This window comes from Ixodes scapularis, unplaced genomic scaffold (assembly GCF_016920785.2).
Source record: "Ixodes scapularis isolate PalLabHiFi unplaced genomic scaffold, ASM1692078v2 PGA_scaffold0__279_contigs__length_252992795, whole genome shotgun sequence".
Taxonomy (NCBI): Eukaryota; Metazoa; Arthropoda; class Arachnida; order Ixodida; family Ixodidae; genus Ixodes; species Ixodes scapularis.
Window position 1 is genome coordinate 46,374,380 of NW_024609835.1, and position 21,663 is coordinate 46,396,042.

The following is a 21,663-nucleotide window of genomic DNA, read 5'->3' on the forward strand; positions in this document are numbered from 1 at the left end:
AAACTTAGTGATTATTTTATTAATTTAGTCAGTAATGACCACAGTGGAGTGAATGAAGCACTGGTATATGTATCGAGATTTATAAATAAAAGTATCTTCTTTTATCCTACGGATGTTCATGATGTGAGCTCTGTGTTTTGTAACCTGAACAATAAAAAAAGTTGCGATATTGATGGCATCCAAATAAAACCCATTAAATATGTGATTGCGCAAATTGCACCTATTTTAACTCATATGTTTATCCACCGTTATCACAGTGCATTTTTCCCAAAAAATGCAAATAGCAAACATGTCAATACTGTATAAATCTGGAGATAAAAATGATTTATCAAATTAGAGACCAGTTTCTGTACTTCCGATATTTTCAAAAGGTTTAGAAAAACTGACACATTTTCGATTAATCCAGTTTTGTGAAAAAATTTCAGTTTTTTCCAGATTCTCAATTTGGATCGAGAAAAGGGGGATCGACTGAACTTGCGCTGTTGAACATGAAAGAAATAATTCTGGAAAATTTTAAAATAAAATTTTAACGGTAGGAATTTTTATCGACTTTTCGAAAGCCTTCCATCGGTTAAATCATGACGAACTAATGAGTAAACTTTACAATTATGGCATTCGTGAAAATTCGGTGGCGTTAATAAAATTTTATTTGAGCTTTCGTTTTCAGAGCATTCACGTCAATGGCCACTTCTCTGATCTAAAACAACTACAGGCAGGTGTACAGCAAGGAAGTGTGTTGGAACCTATTTTATGTAACCAATATATTACCGACATCATAAATATTTCACATAATGCCCAGATAATAACGTATGCGGAGGATACGCGCATATTTTTTCATGGAACGGACATAGATATTATTTCATCTGGAGTTAATAGTTTCCTCAATGTGCTTAGTTCGTGGGCAATGGTAAATTCGTTAAAAATCAATAGCAATAAAACAAAGGCTTTTCTATTTCGCCCTAAAAGTTCCCTATGCCAAATAGGTATACCACTTAGGTTCAAAACATCGACCAGAGAAGTTGTTCCAACGTTAAAAATACTAGGGGTGTTCTTTAACCAATACATGACTTGGAACGAACGAGTAGAACATGTTGTCTAAATTTTCAAAAATAAGAGGTATTATTTATAAACATCGTTTTTTTACCAGAAAGAGTCAAGATTATATTATATAACACACTGTTTTCTTTACATTTAAAGTATTGCCAGCTTGTATGAGGCAATACGACAAAATTAAATCTCGATAGATTATACATCGCACAAAAAAAGATCTTGCGTTTAGTAGCCAAAACACCATATAATGGTCATGCCGATATTTTATTCTCAAAATTTAAGGTAACACGTGTTTTTGACTTGTATACACAGACATTAATTAAGAAATATAAATGTAATATTTATTATAATAACAAATCATTCCTTGACTTAGCTTTGCTGGATAAAAACAACTCATTAAAAACAACGTTCACAAAAAATATGTCAAAAAAAAAACAAATTAGACAGTTGTATTTTAACAACAAATAATATTTTAAAAGTTCTGTACTGTTCATAATATCAAAATCTGTATAACGTTCTGTATGTTTTTTTCTTGTTTTTCGCATGTGCCGACTAATCTGCACAAGTCTATATATAAGGCAGGGAGTGGTCAAGCTACGCAATGTAGCTTTTTTTGCTGTCTCCTTCTGCAAACTGGATTCAATAAAGATGAATTGAATGTGCTCTAGGGCTCTATATCACTGTAAACGACTTAATTTTCACGAGGACCCAATTTTCGTGAATTTCGCGAACCGCTTACCATTCGCGAAAAATAGGTCCCGTGACCAATTCCGGTCAAATGTCAACACATTGGAATCTATATTGAGATTTCACTGCGTCGCGAATATTAGAATTCGCAAATTATTCAGAAACTTCACCTTTGACCTTTAACGCGAAATATTGAGCCCACGAAAAGTAAGTCGTTTACATTACTATTGAAAAATCTCATTTGTATGAAAAATATTTCTTCAATAAACTCATATGAATCATACAAGATATATAGGAATCTATAAGAGCCATATTGGAACTATATAATAACAATACAAAATAAATAAGAACATATAAGCTCCACTAAGAAACTTGTGAGAAGTTTATTTTAAGTTTCTTATATGGTTTTTATATGCCTTATATGGTTCTTATATGTTCTTATATATATTGTATGATTTATATGCGTTTATTGGACACAAGAAATTTCTCATACAAATGGCTTTTACAGTAGTGAGTATATATTCCGTCTTTAGTTAGGGGCTGAAATGTCCTCAAAAAGTTCCCTGGCTATTGGCGGGTGGCCAAAATTCAAAAGTTGAACAAATGCGTAGAAATCGCCGAACCATCCTTACTTTGAGACAGGTTTTGTTAGAAAAGGACTTATTTTGTAGTTTTTTGCATAGTACCAAGGATGGGGTCAAGGGCTCCAAAATTTATATTTCACTTTTAGTTGGCAGCCCTCCAAAAGCTTCCTGGCGAGGCGCGTGTGCACAGATTTCAAAAGATGAACGAATGTGCAAAAACAGCCAAAATATCCCCACTTTGTGACCTGTTTTGGCAAAAAGGTTTTATTACGGAGTATTTGCCATAGTGCCGGGAAGGCTCGGGGACTCTACATTTCATTTGCCGCCTTTAGTTGGCCACTGGCTTGTCCTCAAAACGTCCTCTGGCGAGGCGCGAGTGCCATAGCTTCAAAGATGAACGAACTGTAAAAACAGCTGAACTATCCCCACTTTGAGACCGGTCTTCTCAGAAAGGATCCCTTTTGAAGTATTTACCACAGTACCAGGATGTGCTTCAGGGCTCTATATTTTATATTCCGTCTTGTTTGAGAGACTGAAATGTCCTCAAAACGTCCTCTGGCGAGGCGCAGGTGGCAAAATTTTAAAGGATTAACAAATGCGTAAATACAGCCGAACAATCCTCACTTTGAGTCCAGTTGTTTCAAAAAATGATTTTTTAAGTATTTTTTTGTGGTATTAGGATGGGTTTGAGGACTCTACATTTTACATTCTGGCTTCAGTTGGGACCTGGGTTGTAAACAAAAAGTTCAGCGGCGAGGTGGGTATGCCGAAATTTCAAACGATGAAGGAATGCAACAGGGCGTAAAGTTGGGCTAGTCGTTTATTGGAAATTTGGAAAGAGCGCGAAAAAAACAAGACAAAAACAAGAAGTGAACAAACAGCGTTGTGTTCGTTCACTCCTCGTTCTTGTCCCTTGTATTTTCGCGTTGTTTCCAAGTTTGCAATATGAATGAATGCGTAGAAACGATCGAATCATCAACAATCTGAGGTGCTACTCGTGCTACTCTTGCTCCTGATGCGCGAGTGGCTATTTTAGCGCTTCACCGTGTGTCTCATGTGCCGTGATTTTTTTCAAAAATGAGTGATCTATTGGTTTTCGATGACGCTCAGTAAGTTTCTAATTTGAACATGATGTTTATTTTTACTGAGTAAAACAATTGAACAAATTCTAGTTAAGTTTTAAACTTATCGTGACAATCATCCATATATAGTATGCCATCTGGCCGTATAACTTACGTGATTATACTGCATTATTGTAGCATTAACGAACTTTAAAAAAAAATAGGGAAAGCCTAAAATAAACACCCTATGTACAGTGCGCCTCAAACTTAACGCCGCCACGAGATGGTCCGGTTTCTTCACTTTTTTTAGCTATTCCTAAACCTAGCGGTCGAAATAGTTGGTGAAGATTTGTGTCGCCGATGAAAACCCATCCAGAGGAAGGTATTCAGGCAGCTGCAGCGATCAATTTATCTTTGGGTAGCATGCAGTAGATCAATATTTGCGAAACTGAGCGGCGGCGTTAAGTTTGAGGGGCAGTGTACATCATATAAATGTAATAAATTTAATACTCTTGTACATGCGGACGTGGTGTAAGTGCTTTATTAAGCGATAGACTTTATACTTTCTTCCGCATAAGTCCAGAGTCCAGACGTAGCCGATGCTTCGAAATGGGATGAATGAAGCCGCGTCAAACGAGCAGGTCACTGGACTTTTCTGTTTATGATTGGTTGACTGATGATCGAACATGAATATCGACGAACATAATGATGGTGCGCTCTTGACGCTTGGTCCTATCAGTTTGTAGCGTCGGCTGCGTCTGCACTTAAAGGTAAGGCGAAAATAAATTAAAGATGAGACGAAATACACGCGATACTGTCGCGTGCGTGACAGAGTTGGCAATGTATGCGGCTGTCACACTGAGGAATGGGGGTTCGAATCCCGCTCCGCCTGGATCCTTAATTTTATTATTTCTGCAATTTTCTAAGAAATCCCAAGCCCTTCTCGACTGCCATTAAGTGTTCTTATACAGGACATGCCTGAACGTGCTGCATATATGAAAATATAGTGGTAACGCGCTGCTTCTAGTCAGTCAGCCTTCTGTCGACGACGCAAGATACGTGTCACCTTTCTGTAAATGTTTGTAGGCACGATTTTGCCTCATTAAAATTTTATTATCGTTCTAATTTTCTTAATTTTTTGTGACAACATTGCACCTAACCAAAAGTGGATATACATGCACGCGTAAAATTTCAAGCGTCTGAAATACATAATCTGGCAATCCATCCTTAAATAAGTCCTGTACGGAATCAACCACTAATAGTAACATACGTCTTATGCCCCGTACTTACTTACAACACATTTATATTTGTATGTACCTAGCTATATTGCACCTGAACTCAGTTATAAGAACTATAGAAATGCGTCCGATGAATCTTACAAAATCGTTTGGAAGTTGCAATGTTTTTCCTCAAACGCAATATCACCATAAAATGGTAATGTAAAATGATAAAGTTATCGCTATGTTGCAACCTCAACACACTAATTAACTCACCTTTTTAACCTTGAACTTTCTATATTTTTCTTGTTTTGTTTTTTTTCACTGGGCACACACACCGCTAGGGCGACAATTTGCGCACGGCATACAAGTTAATGGTGAATACGCCAAGTGGAGTCAAGTAAGTAAACTAGAAGCGCTTGTCGCAAAGTTCTGGCCATGGTAAACTAATGGGGGCTTCGGAGTGGCGAACGACGTTTCGCTGAGGGTCTAGAAAGCTGTTTTTAGCTGTACATTGGCAGCCATCGTGAGTTTAGCCTTTACAAGGCTCATATATTATTTTAGGTACTCTCTTTATGCCTTTTACCTAATTCAGATCTTACGTTATTGTTGGTGTGGTTTGCGAAGAGTATGGACAAACCGCTTTTTATACTAACGATTCCGCACGAGAACAAAGGATATTTCTAGGGTATATATTGTACACTTATTTTTTTCCGAAATCGATTGTCATTATTTTTCAACATTGTTGCAGTCAGGCGGATGACAAGTCACGTTATTCTCTAGCAGTATACAAAAAAAGCAAAAGCATAATATTTTGCAGTATAGGCCGGTAAAGTCATTCTAAAATACAATGTTATATTTGATACGCGGGTTACATGTTCTTGCCATTCTAAAATTATATTCAAAACATTTGGGACTGTACGCTATTGTACCATATTTAAAGTTGCCACTGATTCAAACGGGTGGCAATAAAGTTGAGTGAAATATAATCCTTTGATATTTGGCAATCTCTTTAATGTGTCCACTACCACAGCAATGCCTGACAATTAACATATCTAGATATAAATTTAAACTATACTGTCCTATCTTTTAAGATATGTAACAGCTCGAACACATTTCTATTTGAGATATCACACTCAGAAGCTATAGGCACTCATCCTTCATCTTCCCGTCTTTACCGATTCATTTTAATGGCAATCGTGATTAATGAAATAATATGATACATGGCTACTTTATTTTGGTAATATTTTATTTATTATATGCACCAGTTCCCAAGATCAAAACAGGTCCACATCGGCGTCGTCAAGCAAGGCGATGGATTTTAGACTCAAAATCATCGAGATAATGAACCTGCACAAAACACTTCCAACAATGTTTCGAAATGCATATGCAAAATGCTTCGGCAAAAATGTATTTAATTCAGTTGCAGTTACAATTACCAAAGAATATTAAATTCAATTTATAATTACGATGGGAAGCATTTTATCCTTTTTGAATATTTTTCTAAATTCATTTGGGCCGAGACTGAATTATCCTAACCGAATTATCCTAACCCGTATAAAAGTTTTAAAAAGTCCAATGCCAAAATGAATAATGAAGTCCATATGCTACGTAAATCAAGTGCATAAAATCAAAATCACGAATCTAAGGACAATATTTTTTTATGTAATTTGAGAGATTATACCAAATGAATCTTGTGCAGGAGAAAACCATCTGTGTTGGACAACAACAAGAAACTTCTTGTAGTTCTCAAGTGTGAACAAGGAGGTTACATTAAAAAGAAGAGACGGGCAGAAACTATGGGGAAGAGAAAAACAAGGAGGTCATAAACTTCGAAGAGCTCCGACCAGACATAAGATCTGCCAATTTCAATATGGACGACCATTGTAGCGGCGTGCGATCGTGTAATTATACTACTGTCTGCATGCGTTGCAAGCTCCAGGTGAACAGTTGTGTTGCCCTGGAGAATTACTTATATAAAAACCGGAGTTGCCATATCTCGAGCGTGGGCCTGCTGCTTCTGGCCTTCTAACATTCAGACATCTTATTTAACTAAACATGACGATTGTGTCGGAAATTGTATTTCAGTACAATTGTATACGTAATCCAGATTGTTTTTAGTATAAAAGTACAATAACACAATTTTCTAATATGTAATTAAATACAAAGATTCAAAATACTGAAAGTATTTTAAATACGAATTTTAAATATTTGAATTGAAAATACTGCCCATCATATAACGAGATGGACAAATAGGAAGTTGGCATGTCAGTTATTTGAGATTGTTCTAAAGGCTTGCGTGCATGCCATGTATATATATAAAAGTATTCATGTTTTTTGTTTCTTTTTTAAAATTTAATTTTGTTTTATAGTGATAATAGTCGTTTAAGAGCTGGGTGAGTTTTTATCGGTCATTTTCGTTCGGTACAACATTATAAATTTCAATTAATTTTTGTTTATTTTATTTATGAATAAGCTGGTGTAAATATTACCATAAATAAAAATGTTTTTGAGGCACACTCCCGTGCCTAAAATGCTGATAACCAAAGTTATGAAAATAATTTTACACTCAAAATCTACAGTGTTATACCTTGTGTTTTTATAGTATCTACTTTGTAGCCGGTGGTAAATATTTTTTTGTAACAAAAACAGTGGAACAGTGGATTATGAAATGAAAGATAGAAATAACTTTTCTTTGTCGTTTTTTTTCATTCACTTCTAAATGCTTTCATTTGCATCAAATTCCGATTGATGTTATCTAACAACATAGTAAATTTCACCAGCCCTCCTGCGCTCAGATTGCCTGCTATTTAAATCGCCTGGTATACTATTTTAAGAACATAGTTCATTTCGCACTGGGTTATTTTTGTCGAATGAAGTAATTTTCTTGAATTGGTACACAAATTATTTTGAATCATTCAGAATATGGTAGAGCAGATAATGTCTTGTGTCATGTTAATGCTGCGAACGGCATAGAATTTAAAAACACAGGTAGCTTCTAAGTATGTCCTGTCAAATACTCTTCATCTTCAGGTCATACGGATTAATATGAGAGAATATTATTTTTATTAATTTATTATAAATGAGAATAACTAAATAAGAAACTTGCGCTCTGCTAAATAACATTTCTAGACACCATCATGCTTATCAGGTCATAACAAGTTGCTTTTGTTGCCAGACATGGGGCTGCTAGCTTTTTGTAATTATAAATACCATAATTTTTTTAAAGATTTCGTACTACGTAATTTTATAGCTACAGTGTGTAATGCCACAAAAAAAAAAAACTATGGTTGGTAGTGTTGTTTATTGCATTCATAAATGTCAGCATAATGCGAGACTGGGGATCACAATCCTTGTCTTCGATTTAACTTCGACGACTAAGTCATAAGAGGCAGCAGGCATTGAGTGTTAGGGAAGTACATAAAGTCAGCGTTCGGATGGAACACTCTTTAATCTAACACACTCAGACGTTGCGAGCGTGTTCGATGATAATCTGCAAAGGAAAGCATAATCATGCGAACGCCCGTAATAGGAGGATCTGTGAAGGATCATGTTTTTCTTTACGGTGATACTCCGTTAGGAAAAACATAATCGTGCTAACACTTGCAACATCTCACTACAGTGGTTGTTTTCGATGTGTCCTTGAAATATCTCACATTGTGGCACTAACGTAGTATTATTTAAAAAAACATATCGGCGGATCTTTCACATCGTTTTCTGGGAGAGTACGTATCCGATGTCACAGGAACATCTTGCATTTTTTCGGGCATCTTACATTTCTCACGGTTCCTTCGCGCCAGATGCGCCTCGCTATATTTCCAACAATGGAATGCTTGCACATAAACGGAACGGAATCGAGCGAAAATTTTGCCGCACGCGGGCCATTCAATTTGGCTCCTGAATCATACGCATCGGTTTCTGGTCCCACCACACTCGCCAGATACGAGCAAGAAGCAAGTTAGTGGAAACTATTCACATAGCAATACGCAAGTCCCGCCGTCCCGTGTGATGGCAGCGAGTGGTGCCTTGGATTCGTTTACTGCACTGAAAAAGGCATCATGGAAATGGTATGGTGCAAGACAATAATGCCCGCAAGGCGTACTACGCCGCCCCGCGCACGCGCGCATAAGTGCCGCAGCTTCACGTGCGAACGTTATCTTTTGTTTATTATTTTACCACATTTGCTCGTTCTACGGTTATTTTTTTTTATTTTACAGAAATATACATGCGCGGAAATGATCAGAATAAAAACGAGAATAGAAACGACGCTTCGGGACAAGCGGGAGAAAGCCCTTTCGCTGAAATTGCAGATAAGAACGGCATGGCGGCATTCACTCCGTGCGCCCGCATGCAGATATTCGGGCATAATACGCTGATATATAGTAGTGCGCAATAAGCATGTCTACCGCGATGGAATGGAAATGGTATCATATCGGAGCGCGCCGTTGTCTCAGCGATGCCTCGTGGCCGTAGCGACGACGCCCATGCCCAAAGGTTTTTTTGTTTTCTTTGAAAAAGCGCGTCTGGGGAGTTTGGTGCCCCGATGCTGCCGGCGGCGTATATACGATGCCGGGCGCTCGTTCCTGCTATTTTCATATATGCAAATCGGCCCCCTGAAGCCAGCGTGCGCCAGCAGCGGCGCAGTGCCCGGGCAATGTGCGTGCGTAGCCTTTGGGCACTGCCGGTGGAGAAAGGACGAGATCGTGCTAGAATGTAAATTCGGGAGCTAAAGGCACCGCACGATAAATTTCACGCGTAGAGGGATTTAGGTTTTATATACCTACGTCTTCATTTTCATGCCCCTGTTCTTTTTTTTTATTTTAGGTTTATTCGGTATATATCCATGCTCTTCGTATATATATGCTTCGTGCTTTGGGGACTTTTGTACTTCCGTGTAATCGTTCCTTCGGAAGTTTTGTTTCCGCCTTATAAGTCGTATACCTGGTACCTACGTTGCTCCGTATCGGTGTTAATCGGTCGCCTCTTAAGCAGCTTCCCAATTTGGTTAAACAATTTGTGCTACTTATAGACTTAGTGGATCAAGCGAGACGCTCCAGGTTTCCCGTTATTTTCTTTGTTCCCTTCCGTGGTCATGCGCAGCAAAGAAACACGAAGAAGAAATTCGTTTGTTTCGGTTGGCTCTTGGTGAGGCAGGTCTCCTTCCAAGAACGCGCTAACCAATAGCGTTTAGGCGGCCACAACCGGGCTCACGGATTGGCCAATCGCCTGCATGTCAATGATCCTTCTTTTTTTTTTTCAAGATAGGGACATGTAGCTGCTGTTGCTCGCTCACAGTCATACTGCGGTGCCTTAGGTCTGCTCGCAGTCGTCCTCCTCCTCTCTCAAGCCCTGTTTCCCTTTCTTATTTTGTGTATGTTGTATGTCTAGAAGGAACATCCCTGAGGCCTAACGAATAACGTCCGCGAGCCATAAATCGCTGTCGATTTCCTTTTTGCGCACCCCGAGACGAAGAACACCGCCGGTGAAAACGTCACCCGATGAAATATTCCCTGTCCCTTGAGTGCATGCACGTGGTGCTGCCAACCGTGCTTCCACTAGTATCTCTCGCCTTTTTTGTACACAGATCTTGGTTGCGCTCCAAGATATATATATATAAAAAAACTCTCATTTTTTTGTTGTTTTTTTATCAAAAAAAGAGGGATGGCAAAAAGAATAGGAAGTTCTGGGATACCAGAGTGTAGTCGAAGACAGAGGTCAGTTTTTCTTCCGTGGTTCAGTTTGGGATCTGTAGCCAGGGAGAGTAGCGGGAGGCCGGCGGCGCTCGCATCACGCACCCACACTTCGATGTCTTCCAAAGCTGGTGCCCTCTGGAGCCCTGCCGAGCTGAGGGGACGCTGGATTGTCCAACCAGAGGCGCTTCGTCTCCGGGCTTTCCAGGAACTGTTGCCTTTCCCCCTCTCAGGTGACTTCCACGGGCTTGAGCTGGGTCGTGAGAGAAAAAAAAAAAAACATAACGAGGGATAGTAGGGGCGGGGTCCGAGGATTTCACATTTGCGCACACAGTTGTCGGCTTTGTCAGTGCAGTGTTTAGGAAGGTTAGGTTCAGGCGCCTGGCGTGGGCGAAGGGCCTCATGGCACCCGGCTTTGAAAGCAGTTTTCAATTGTCCATTGTGTGCGTGCATCCACGTTTGCCGCATCTGGCTCCCTCGGGTTCAGCGGAAGGTCTTGGCGTGTTGGGTAAATATGCGCGGCGATTGTTGTTTCTTCGACATGCATGAACGGGTTTCGAGCGCGCGCTGGGGCGATGAATTTGGGGCTCCCGTCGTGTCACGACTTGTTTTCCTCGACCTCGGTGCTTGTAAGAGACGTAATCTAAGTATGAAAAGAACTAGAAGCGACGGTCGAAATGGAGGTCTCTAATATAGGTGTGTGTCTCTCTGATTCTAGATCACGTGATTTTATTTCGTGGTAGTGGTAGATATTTTTAGCCTCTGTGGAACGTGCCAGAGTCAGCATAAGTAGTTTTGTGCATCTTATTGTGATGACTCTCACTTTCCAGAAAACACAAGCTGTTATTACGTTGAATTAACTTGCGAGTGGCCGTTGTTTCATCGTTTATGGCGGTTAGTTTCTTTTCAATTGACTAAAATTTAATTTAGTTAAATCTTATTCGAATGCAGCAGTCAATTTGTAAATAATATCTTGTAAACCAGAAAGCCGCTTGAATTTATTAAATCCCGACTTACGTGTGAATTCGCGATATTCGGGTTTAATTGTTCTTGAACACATCTGTAAATTTGCATTTGAGCATGATGGCGCATGTTTCTTATATATTGTTGTGGTTTGTTTTCCTTAGTTTACTTGTCATTAAGTATGCTCAATCTGTGTCATCAGGAAAAACTTAGGCGTATCATGTGCTTTCGGAAGGAAAACTGAACATTCGTTCCTGAGAAGAATATTTGAACATTTATTATGTTGATCACGCATTTCTCATACCATAGAAAGTGCTTTACCACCAAAATATTCAAACAGCGTAAAAATTGAGTGTGATGGGATAATCGCATTAGCGCGTTTACGACTGGGGTTGGCCGTAAATAGTATCTTTATACTGTTGTAGCTTTGTCCGCTATGTTGTGAAATTGGGTATATTTCGCAGTGCTTCTTTTCCTAAAATTTTTTCCGTGCGAAAGTATCAGTTCATCGATAAATTTTTACGAAACATGCTGAAAGATCTTCTGACGTTTAGACGTTGCATTTTATGCCTATAATGATATTACATGCTTGACGTTCCATGAAGCGTAGTATATTTCTTTTATAAACAATTTTGGTATCTCTCATGGTTGTGCGAGTAATGATATCTGAACAACCTCGGAAAAATTATCCCAATATATCTGACGGTGTGTTTTATTTAAATACATATATTTCACAATGGCACTCTATGACACGTTTTGCTTTGTTTTCCTTCTGGCAATTTTTACATGACGCCTAAAATTAATTCGAATTTTTTTTATATTACAGTTGCATAAATAACACTGCAATTAGATTATCTATATAGCCACATTCTTACACATATATGTTGTGCTGATCGTTTTGAAAATTGTTCGATGACGTCGATGTGTCCTGCCATTGCTATCCAAAAGCTGTGTCCAATTCATTTCGCAGAGCATTTATTACATTTTCGAGGGAGTGAGAACACGTAGTGGTAATGTGAAGATGTAATCTTTAACCCGAGCTTCTGTTAACATAATTTTAATCTCAATGGAATTTTTAAGAGAATTTCGTTGTGAATTTATTATAAAATATAACCGTGTTTTGACTACATTTACAGAAATCGTAAGTCATTCCAGTAACCTAAATACTTTCAGTTTGTGCATTCTATCTCGGGGACAGAATCTAGAATTCTATCCACAACATGGATGTTGGAAGGGCTTGGTTTTTAAGAGATTTTAATCGACTACCGGTGCTCATTTGGACCTGAGATTGATAGCTAATTAAAATGAAGAGAAATAATACTCATAATGAATATCAAAGTGTTAAGTTCCTTTGGAAAGCAGCCACTAAAATATAAGATAACGCCCAATGCTTTCCCTGATAATTTGAACTTGGTCTAATTAAATTAAACTAAAAAAACGCGTCGGTTTACTTGTGTTATTTTATTTACATGGTGTAGTCCTTTCCTGTTTACAGAAATGTTGCAATGAATAGTTTTGTTTTTGCTCAATCAAACTTGAATAATTGAGTTTCCTGCATCTCTTTGACGCTTGTCGGCATCTAATTTATCAGTGAAATCGGAAGTTGTTTAATGCATTAAGAAAATTGGCTTTGTTCTCACATAAAACGACTGAGAGCGATTTATTCGAGTGTCAATATAATGCGCTTAAATTTCCTCTTAGCCACGCTCGTAGCGGACGTTCGTCATGAAAACAAATATGTCGTGTGAGAAAAACAATCCATGTAATGTGGCTTTTTTTCGTTTGAGTTTGTGATTACAACACGACATCAAGGGGAACCACATGGTTAAGACCGGAAAAGACGAAAACAATGTCCTGTCCCCATGCTTTCCGTCGTCTCCGGCATTAACGATGTGCAACCAAAACCAGCTCGCCTGTTTACTAACTTCATTATTAAAAGAAATTTTTAGCTTAGAAGGCGGCAGGTTATAAACCTTGAATCAAAGTTTTCTTCGTTTTCTTTTCTAATTATATGCACGTTTATGCATAGTTGTATACTTATGTATACGTCGAGCCAGCCTAAGAACAGCAGTACCTTCTCTCAACAGCGCATTCGCTGAGTAGCAAGTTTGGTGTATACAGCGTGCAAGTGCGCCTGCTCCTTGTGCACCTCGTGCGCTTGTTTACCCCCTAAACGTGCCCCCCGTGCGTTTGTTTCCAATCGATTTCATCCAATGACGGCTTGCGCTTGGCTGCCTCGTCATCGAGCGTTCACTGTGCGCTCTCTACGCTGCCCTTTGATTGGCGTGTGCCTCTTCGCGTTTCAATGCGCCAAAGACGTATGTTGGAACACTTGCTCGCAGTATTCATCGGTTCGGTGATCGACGCCGCAACTAAATCGGACCGATTTGTTTGCTACGGTGGTATATTAGGCACCTAGGTTATGAGGATTTCCGACAGCGGTTAATATACTCGTTATTTACTTACTGAGAGATAGTGCAAATAATGAACCTGTGGAGTCACCAAATTAATCGTACGTTTAAATCGTAAGTGGATGGAGACTATCGGCAAGGTAGCTATAGGATTGGTCATTTGTTTGACACTGCGTTCAATCTTTACAAACACTAGTTGTCGTGTGATCTTTCCGCCGACCCAATGCCGTCTGCACAGTGTTCGTACAAGGGCGTACATTATTCACTCACGCATGCAGTTTTCTTTCAACACTCGGTGGAACTAACCTCGCGACTTGCCTTCGCAGGTGCGAGCGGACTGCGTCGCCGAGGACGCCAGACGTACACCCGCTACCAGACCTTGGAGCTGGAAAAGGAGTTCCACACGAACCACTACCTGACCCGACGGCGGAGGATCGAGATGGCCCACGCGCTGTGCCTGACCGAGCGCCAGATCAAGATCTGGTTCCAAAACCGGCGCATGAAGCTCAAGAAGGAGATCCAAGCCATCAAGGAGCTCAACGAGCAGGAGCGGCAAGCCCAGGCGGCCAAGGCGCAGCAGGCGGCGTCCGCATCGCAGCCCTCGGCCGACTCCAAAACGTAAGATCCAACCGGTCTCCGCCCCCTCCGGGCTCCACCTGGAGGGAAACACGGACCGTCACAGCGGCCCATAACTACTGTACGGCAAGCAGACACACTCGCGCGAGATCTTAGTTCGCCACGGTTCGGCCCGTCTGTCCTCATCCGCTGTCCTGCTTGCGGCGGTCCGTGCCAGGCAGGCTCGATAGTGCGCGTGGTCGATACTTTAGGAAGCCGTTTCGCGTCGAGCAGGCGGCAACGTCGTCGTGAAGCGTGCGCGAAAGGTAGACGCGGGAAGAAGAGGCTCTGTGTCCGTTGATTTAGTTTTCTGGTGCGCGAGTGAGCCGACGTCGGCGGTAGCGTGGCACTGGGAAAGCGGTCAGTGCGTTTTCTCTTGGTGCGTCCGTTTCCTCCGAAAGGAACGCGCTGTTTCTTTGTTTGTTTTTTTGGTGGTGCGCGAAGAGACACTGCGACATCAAAGATCTTGTGGAACTCTTGCGCGCGTTCTGTACGCAAGTTCGCGAAACAATCACCGTGGCATGACTGCAATGTCACCCCTGGATGAAGAAGGACAGTCCTACAAAAGCAGCACGTTGTCGGATTGACACTTTCTTACTTGTTTTCCTTCGCTTGTTGTGTTCTTCTTTTGTGTGTGTGTGCTCTAATGATTTTACGAACTCTGTCATGACCCGTGAAGTGCTAGTGTGTTTGATGGTGCGTTGTTTAAAGCCGAAATACGTGAGAGGAAAATGGTGTGCGTTCTCTGCAAGTGAACTTTTCTACAGCAAATGTTCCAACTTTTTTTTTCCACGTGGGTAAAAGAGGACTGTGTCCTTGACTGTGTTGTGATGGGTATGATCTCTTTTTATTTTATTACTTCATGATCACGACAGAAAACCACCGCAATTCGTAGTCATGAAATATTGGATCATTTCATTTTTGACGATAGTTTTGTTTCGTACCATTACTTTGAATGTCTTTGATTCAACTCTCTCTCTCTCAACAAAAAAACGGTCATATATTTTTTTTTTAATTTCGAACTTTTAGTCATGTGCAAATATTATCTCAAAATGCGTCGACTGTAATTATAGAGAGTGCTAACGAGAATCTTCTTTCCTAAATCATTTGAATTGTTAATGAGCTGGAAGCACTTTTCGATGTGGATGTTCTAACGAATTCCATCCCTCGCCATCGATATACGTAAATGAAATCGCCTAAGGTATACGTGACACTTCCTCTGGCCTACAGTTAATAGCCACCTCGAGCAGTATTTATAGGCTCTTCCTGTAGGACGTACGTATTTACATGTCGTTTGATCGACCGTATAAGGCACGACGTAAGCGAACAATTTTTTACACCCTGTCGCTGCCCGAGGGAAACGAGGACAAAGACACTGGCTGCCACTGCGGGTGGTCAGACACGTGCGGTTACGGACGCAGTCTTTAGCGGTTATAGGGAAGTTCGGCGATTGATGTGCGTGTTTAGTTTACGAGGTAATTTCTTGAGACACGCAGTGTGCGCTGTATCGCCAAAGAAGTGGCATGAGGAAGTCAACGTGTTGCGAATTGTGTACGCCATGCAGGCCTGAATCTCGGACCTCCTGGTAATTTTTGAGGTCCTCTGCTATTCGCCCCTGTTGCGCCTGTGAACTGTTTGAAATGATGTAGATAACACTTAAGAACCGTTTGGAAAGTGAACTTTACGTGACCGTATATACGTTAGGATCCTCATAATCGAGTCTTGCAACAAACTCTTGTTTTTTTAATGTGTGTGCACCTCCTGTCATTGTGCGTCGTCTAGTGTAGTCGTTGTTTCTTTGGTGACTCCGTCATTTATGCAGCAAGCACGAACACACAATGTTACATGCCACTCAATTCAAGAAGATTCTTTCGTCAGAAGCTTTTTTACGAGATTCATACCTGAGGCTAAAATGGTGCTACACCGTCACTTCTGCTAATTTGTCTGCTCTCATGAAACGATTATTTTCCTATTACTTGACGAGTTTTGTTACACAGAGAATACTGCGATTGGAAAGTTTACGCGTTCAGCAGTTATGTAGGGCATACTGAAAAATTTTACTTGTAGCTCTGAAAAGGGTATGTGCAGCCGTACAGTAATTGCCACGAACCTTGCACTAAATTGCTTCACAAAACAAAGCTGTTAGCCTCTAGTAGGTTTTCCGATATGCGCACATCATTTCCTTTGTTGGATGTTTGATGTGTTCATTAAACGAGTCGGCCCGACCTGAAAGATTTGTATAGCGATTTGTCGTATTAGAGTGTTTAAAGCTTCTGACGGAGGGTTTTTTCTTGGAAACCAAAGGGGTCGGATTAGAGTACACTTAGGATAATCTGGGGAAGGCTGTCTTGAAAGCGGGGATTGAAACTATCATCCGAAGCAAGGAACGAAATGATTATAGTATTGTCGCCATTTCCTTCGAAGTGAAGATTTAGGGTTCTTAACATTTACTTGAATTCAAAACTGCACAACCATATTAAGTATTTACTATTACAATGCCTCATTATACGTACTCGTCAGGCAATGCATTAGATTCTCTTGTATGGAAGGTCGTACCTGACTTTCAGAATAGAGCGTAGAAGGAATCAATTATGAGATTCAAGTATTCATATTGTGATGCGAGTTTAGGCTCCTGTATTGCTATGCCAAAAGTCTGATGAGAATACAACTTTCATTGTTTTTCTATGTCGGGACACTGAGGAAACATTTATTATGAGTATCCCTGCGTACGTCGCTCGATGGGTCGTTTTTATTGCCAAATAAATGTTCATTACCAGCTATACGTACTTACACCTGGTTGGGAAATGATAATGCCTTCTTGTGGGTTTAAAATGTGTGCCTGTATTCTCAAACATTCCGTACTGATGGCGCCACAACGTTTCTCGAATTATCCACCATTAAGGAATGTTGATTTAAATTCGGGGGTTGGGGGGGGGGGGGGGGGGTTGTGTGCAATAGAATCCCTAGTACAAGTTTAAGTTAGTCTTTTCATCGCATTTGGAGGCTAGGTGCATACACTATTTAGTTTAGAGAGAAAACACTTTTCTTTAAAAAATAGAGGGTCATTGTGAGCAGACTTTAGAGGGGAATTTGTTGCGATATCTAAGAATGATAATCTGAGCTGTTTTTTATAGGTCTCTCATGAGAACGTAGCCTGCCATTATATAGCTCACCAGGAGAATATTCCCCTTCGCAGTTACTTTCACCGACTTGGGCTCCATCGTGACTTATTGCAACAGTATCGGGAGGGATATGAAAGAATCAAATGTAAATAACATCTGATATCTAAAACGTATTTTCTCAGCGGAGTTCTTCATGCCCGTACATCCACTTTCATTTTGTCATCATATTGTCAAAATAGTTAAGAATTCTTGGTTATCATACCACTATTTTAACTTTTTTTCTTCGTGTATTTTCGCTATCTATTTTTAATTTTGCGTATAGGCTTGATGGCGGAAGATGATTGGTTAACCTTCTTCCTCCGCTGTTGCACATGGGCCTGAAATTATCGCTGCCCGAAATAAATGTTTTATCCGTTTTCCTTCATATGAGAATTTCACTTATAGCGCCGATTTGACAAATTTTTGTCATTGCTCTTTCTAAATTACACAAAAGTAAGACTAACGGGATAAAAATGCTTGTGAAGTGGTACCTAACACATCATTTTTGATAATCGCTGTGATAAGTAAGAAAAATTAAAAATACTTGTGTGATAGAGAGACATGCAATCTCAAACTGTCAAGTATTAACACCATTTAGAAAGAAAAGTATGCACTTACGTCTTAACGTCTTAGGTCATAAAAGCACACGTCTCCAGAACTTAGTTCACTGTTGTCTCTCTCGCCTAGCCCACATAGTCAATGGTGTAAATTTGATACTTAGTTCTAATGGGATTGTCTCTAATGCATGGGTTACTGAAACTTCTTTTATAACGTGTTATTCAATGGAGCATTGTTCTTTGTGGCGAAGACAACAAGAAATTATGCGTAATTTTTAGCTTCCATAGTGGTGGATATTTCGAGCATCGTCATCTTTTAACATTCAAGTCACTGAGGTCGTCTCTCCTTTCGTTAGATATACTTAAATTTCACGTGCACGCATCTTTTTATGTTACGACTTCGGCAATGTGTGCTACTGTTTCTTTTCGCTCGTATATTTATGCGGGATATACGTGTATGTACTACCAGTATACGTATCAAGCTGACAAGCCAAAATAGCCTCGAGTTACGAGTATTCTGCCCAGAAGAAGATAGAGATAACGGTAACTAAAACAACAACAAAACGCTTTCTGAATACGACACGAAAACAGTTGTGATTGCTCAGTATACGTAAACCAACAGATTGCTGTATAAACTTAGCCACAGACATATTTTGACATTTATATATATCTATATATATATATATATTTATACACTTAGACGTGCCGTAATGTATATTCCGTTCTCGAGGATTTTAGAGGCGAATCATTTGTTCGCCCACGTCTGCGGCCGACATGTGTGGCGACACGAGAAACTTTGTCCCTGTTAAGCCTTTGTTTGTTCGATCCTCTCCACGGTGCATTTTCTTGTACAGAAGCATGCTGTTGCATACGTCAGTGGTCTCCTCGTCTGCCTCATTACAGATTGCCATGTAATTATCATGTTTTACGTGATGTGACGTGTGACATGACGATGAAATACAGATCTGGATTACATCACATTGACATCTGACTTTGTCTGCTTTCTTTCCTCGTTGCGTCGTGAATCTTACGCTCCGAGTTACTCGGTACTCACTTAACTACTGGTGGATGGCATACGCCGTGAGATGAAGCCTGTGTCTAAGTGAATTTGAATAAGAAGATAGTCAAGCAGAATCGTAAGCTCGGCTGAAATCGTGAGGGCCTCCAACGGTGAATACATGATTCTCGCAACGGGAGAGGGGGGGGGGGGGCTGGGAGATGGCTGGACTCTTATGGCCAATTTAGAATTATTGTATCACAAAATATGATGTGTTGTGGTATTCCTTCTACAACGAGCGTTTGCTTGAAAGAGTCCAGTGGCTGCGCTTTTTGATAGCTACTTATTTTAGTGAGGTGTCATTAACTATGGCTTGTATAAATGAGAATATATTCATATTGTCTTGTCGCAATAATCGTTACTTGCTTTCGAAGAAACACCGGATATGTGGTTTAGAGGCACACTGCGATTTTATGAAGATGAAGCAATTTTAGCTATCAAGTTCATAAAATTGGGTTGCTATGATACGGAGCGTCGAATCAAAGGATTGATCTCTTCGACCTTCAAATGCAATTCTGGAAATCATTTTTCGTTACTTCTCTTTATGTTTGGACGGTTGTTGAGATTTCGATCTCTTCCGTGTATCTAGTGGGATCTTTCATGCGTTTGCTTCGTCCAAAGCCCCATCTTTACCCCCAATATAACCTGTTTTTTTTTTCTTCTTTGTAAACTAGGATTAGAACCAACAAAGACCATACCAAGTTTTTTTATAGCCCAAAAACTTCGCAACCTTACCTCATTTCCTTCATGCCCCGAGACATCTTAACCACCGTTTCCCGCTTCATAAACCACGACTTAGCGACTGTATCTCAAATCAGAGCCCTACTACTCTGCATCTATATGAGAACTTTCCCGAAGCCAAAGGGTTGCGGTCACGGGCCGATGATTGGAATCCCTCGTTCTTTTCTTTTTTTTATTTTCATTTTTTTTGATATTTTTGCACTTCGCCGATGGTTCCCCCGTGTGCCCTCGGTCGACTGCCCTAACACCCCCCCCCCCCCCCCCTCTCTCTCTCGTCCGAGGCTTCACGAGCCACAGCCGCGCATGGAGGAACGACACTCGAGGCAATAACTCATGCCGCACAATGAAGGAGCTGCCAGATCCGCCAGAGCCGTCAACCGAGCTAGAGTCCTCTGGGCAACTCCCGCGCAAAGCGCCTCGCGCTCGCCGCCACCGCATGCAGTGGCCGTCCTGCGGCCTGCTGCTGAGTGCATGTACCCTTTTTATCCGCCGTACCGGCAGACAAGACCTGCGCGATTGCACGAGGCCGCCGTAAGCAGCTGTCTATAGGTGTCGGGGAGGCGAGCGACGCGGCAGTTTCTTCGTGGATGTAGCATTTGGCACCTCGTGAACGTGTCTTTAATCCTTTAGCGTTTACTCGGGGACTGCTCCATACCTCCCATGGGTTCGTATTGTGGTGTATATTCAATTAAATATATAACAGAACCAGGCTTCGATGCTCTTTCTATCGTCAAACCCGGTTTTAATAAGCTCGTCCCATGCGAATAGCAATTCTTTACACGGCATGTAAAGGTAATTTCCTAGAAAGCACCAATTTCTCAATGTATTTACAGATTTACAAAACAAAATAAAAAGACTGCTGGGTTCCATGACTTCTTTTTACTTCATTTTGCCATCTATGGTCTATAGGAATGACAAGAATTACAGACTGGCCGATTTCCAACGCGCGAATATCTGCATTCGTATATTATTTCCGGATAAACCCGAAATCAAAAAGGTAGTAGACAATTCTTCTACTTTCTTTTTTTGCATAGTTGCATGAGCAATTTTTCTTCTTGCTAAAAAGTTCAGCCAATGTTTTTTTTTTGTTCTTGTTTTTTTGTATAGAGCTTCAGCGGCGCAGTGGATGAATGTCTGTCAGAAATGCGCCAATCAGTGAATTTGTGCACTAAATTCATTGTTCTGGCCACAGGAAATGCAAGAAAAAAAAAACATTCATTCTGAGCAATTGGTAAGCAAATGCACATTTTCAAACTTGGAGAATTTTGTATTCATTCCTTTTGAACTGGATGTGTGAGAGATGCGATAAACATACTTAAAAGGAACCAAGCACATGCGCCCTCTTCTTCGGATTTATTCTCTTCTGCCCAATAACAGCCGTCACATCTTTATTCGATGTGCTACGGTTGTATTCATTTATTCGCGGCCGTGAGGCAAGTTTTGGTATGCGTGGGCTTTAACGTTCGCCCTTAAGATACATTCACGTTCAAAATTGGCCAAAGTTTGTGGTACGAATTTTTCTAGACATGATGCTTCGTAAGGGAGCAACCTCCGAATCTCTAACGATAGTACAAATAGTCTTTTTTTTTCGAATTCTACTGTGATCCTCGCCGCTTTTGTAAGCCGATAATTGAATTCACGAAGTACGACAAGCAAGGAAATGTAAATAATTCCTATGTCTAATATCAGACTACGCCGGTCAGGTACAAAATATATGTTTAGTTTTCTACCGTTCACAAAAAGCATAAATTCGAAGTGTGTGTATGTACTGTGTGGTTAATAATTCGATTTTAATTTTGCGTTTTCTGGGCTGCGATAGCTAATTTGGTAAAGTGCGGCTGCTGTTTTTGTGTAACTCAAGGTGAATGT

The 21,663-nt window shown here is 40.5% G+C and overlaps 1 protein-coding gene across 1 annotated transcript in view; it reads left to right on the forward strand.

The window, feature by feature from the left end:
* Nucleotides 1–14,285, forward strand: part of LOC8038051 (homeotic protein ultrabithorax) — an 86,003-nt gene extending 71,718 nt beyond the window's left edge. Inside the window, exon 3 of the mRNA XM_040501703.2 lies at nt 13,990–14,285. Coding sequence (XP_040357637.2) covers nt 13,990–14,285 — 296 coding nt within the window. The remainder of the gene's footprint in view (nt 1–13,989) is intronic.
* The last annotated feature ends 7,378 nt before the right edge of the window (nt 14,286–21,663 follow it).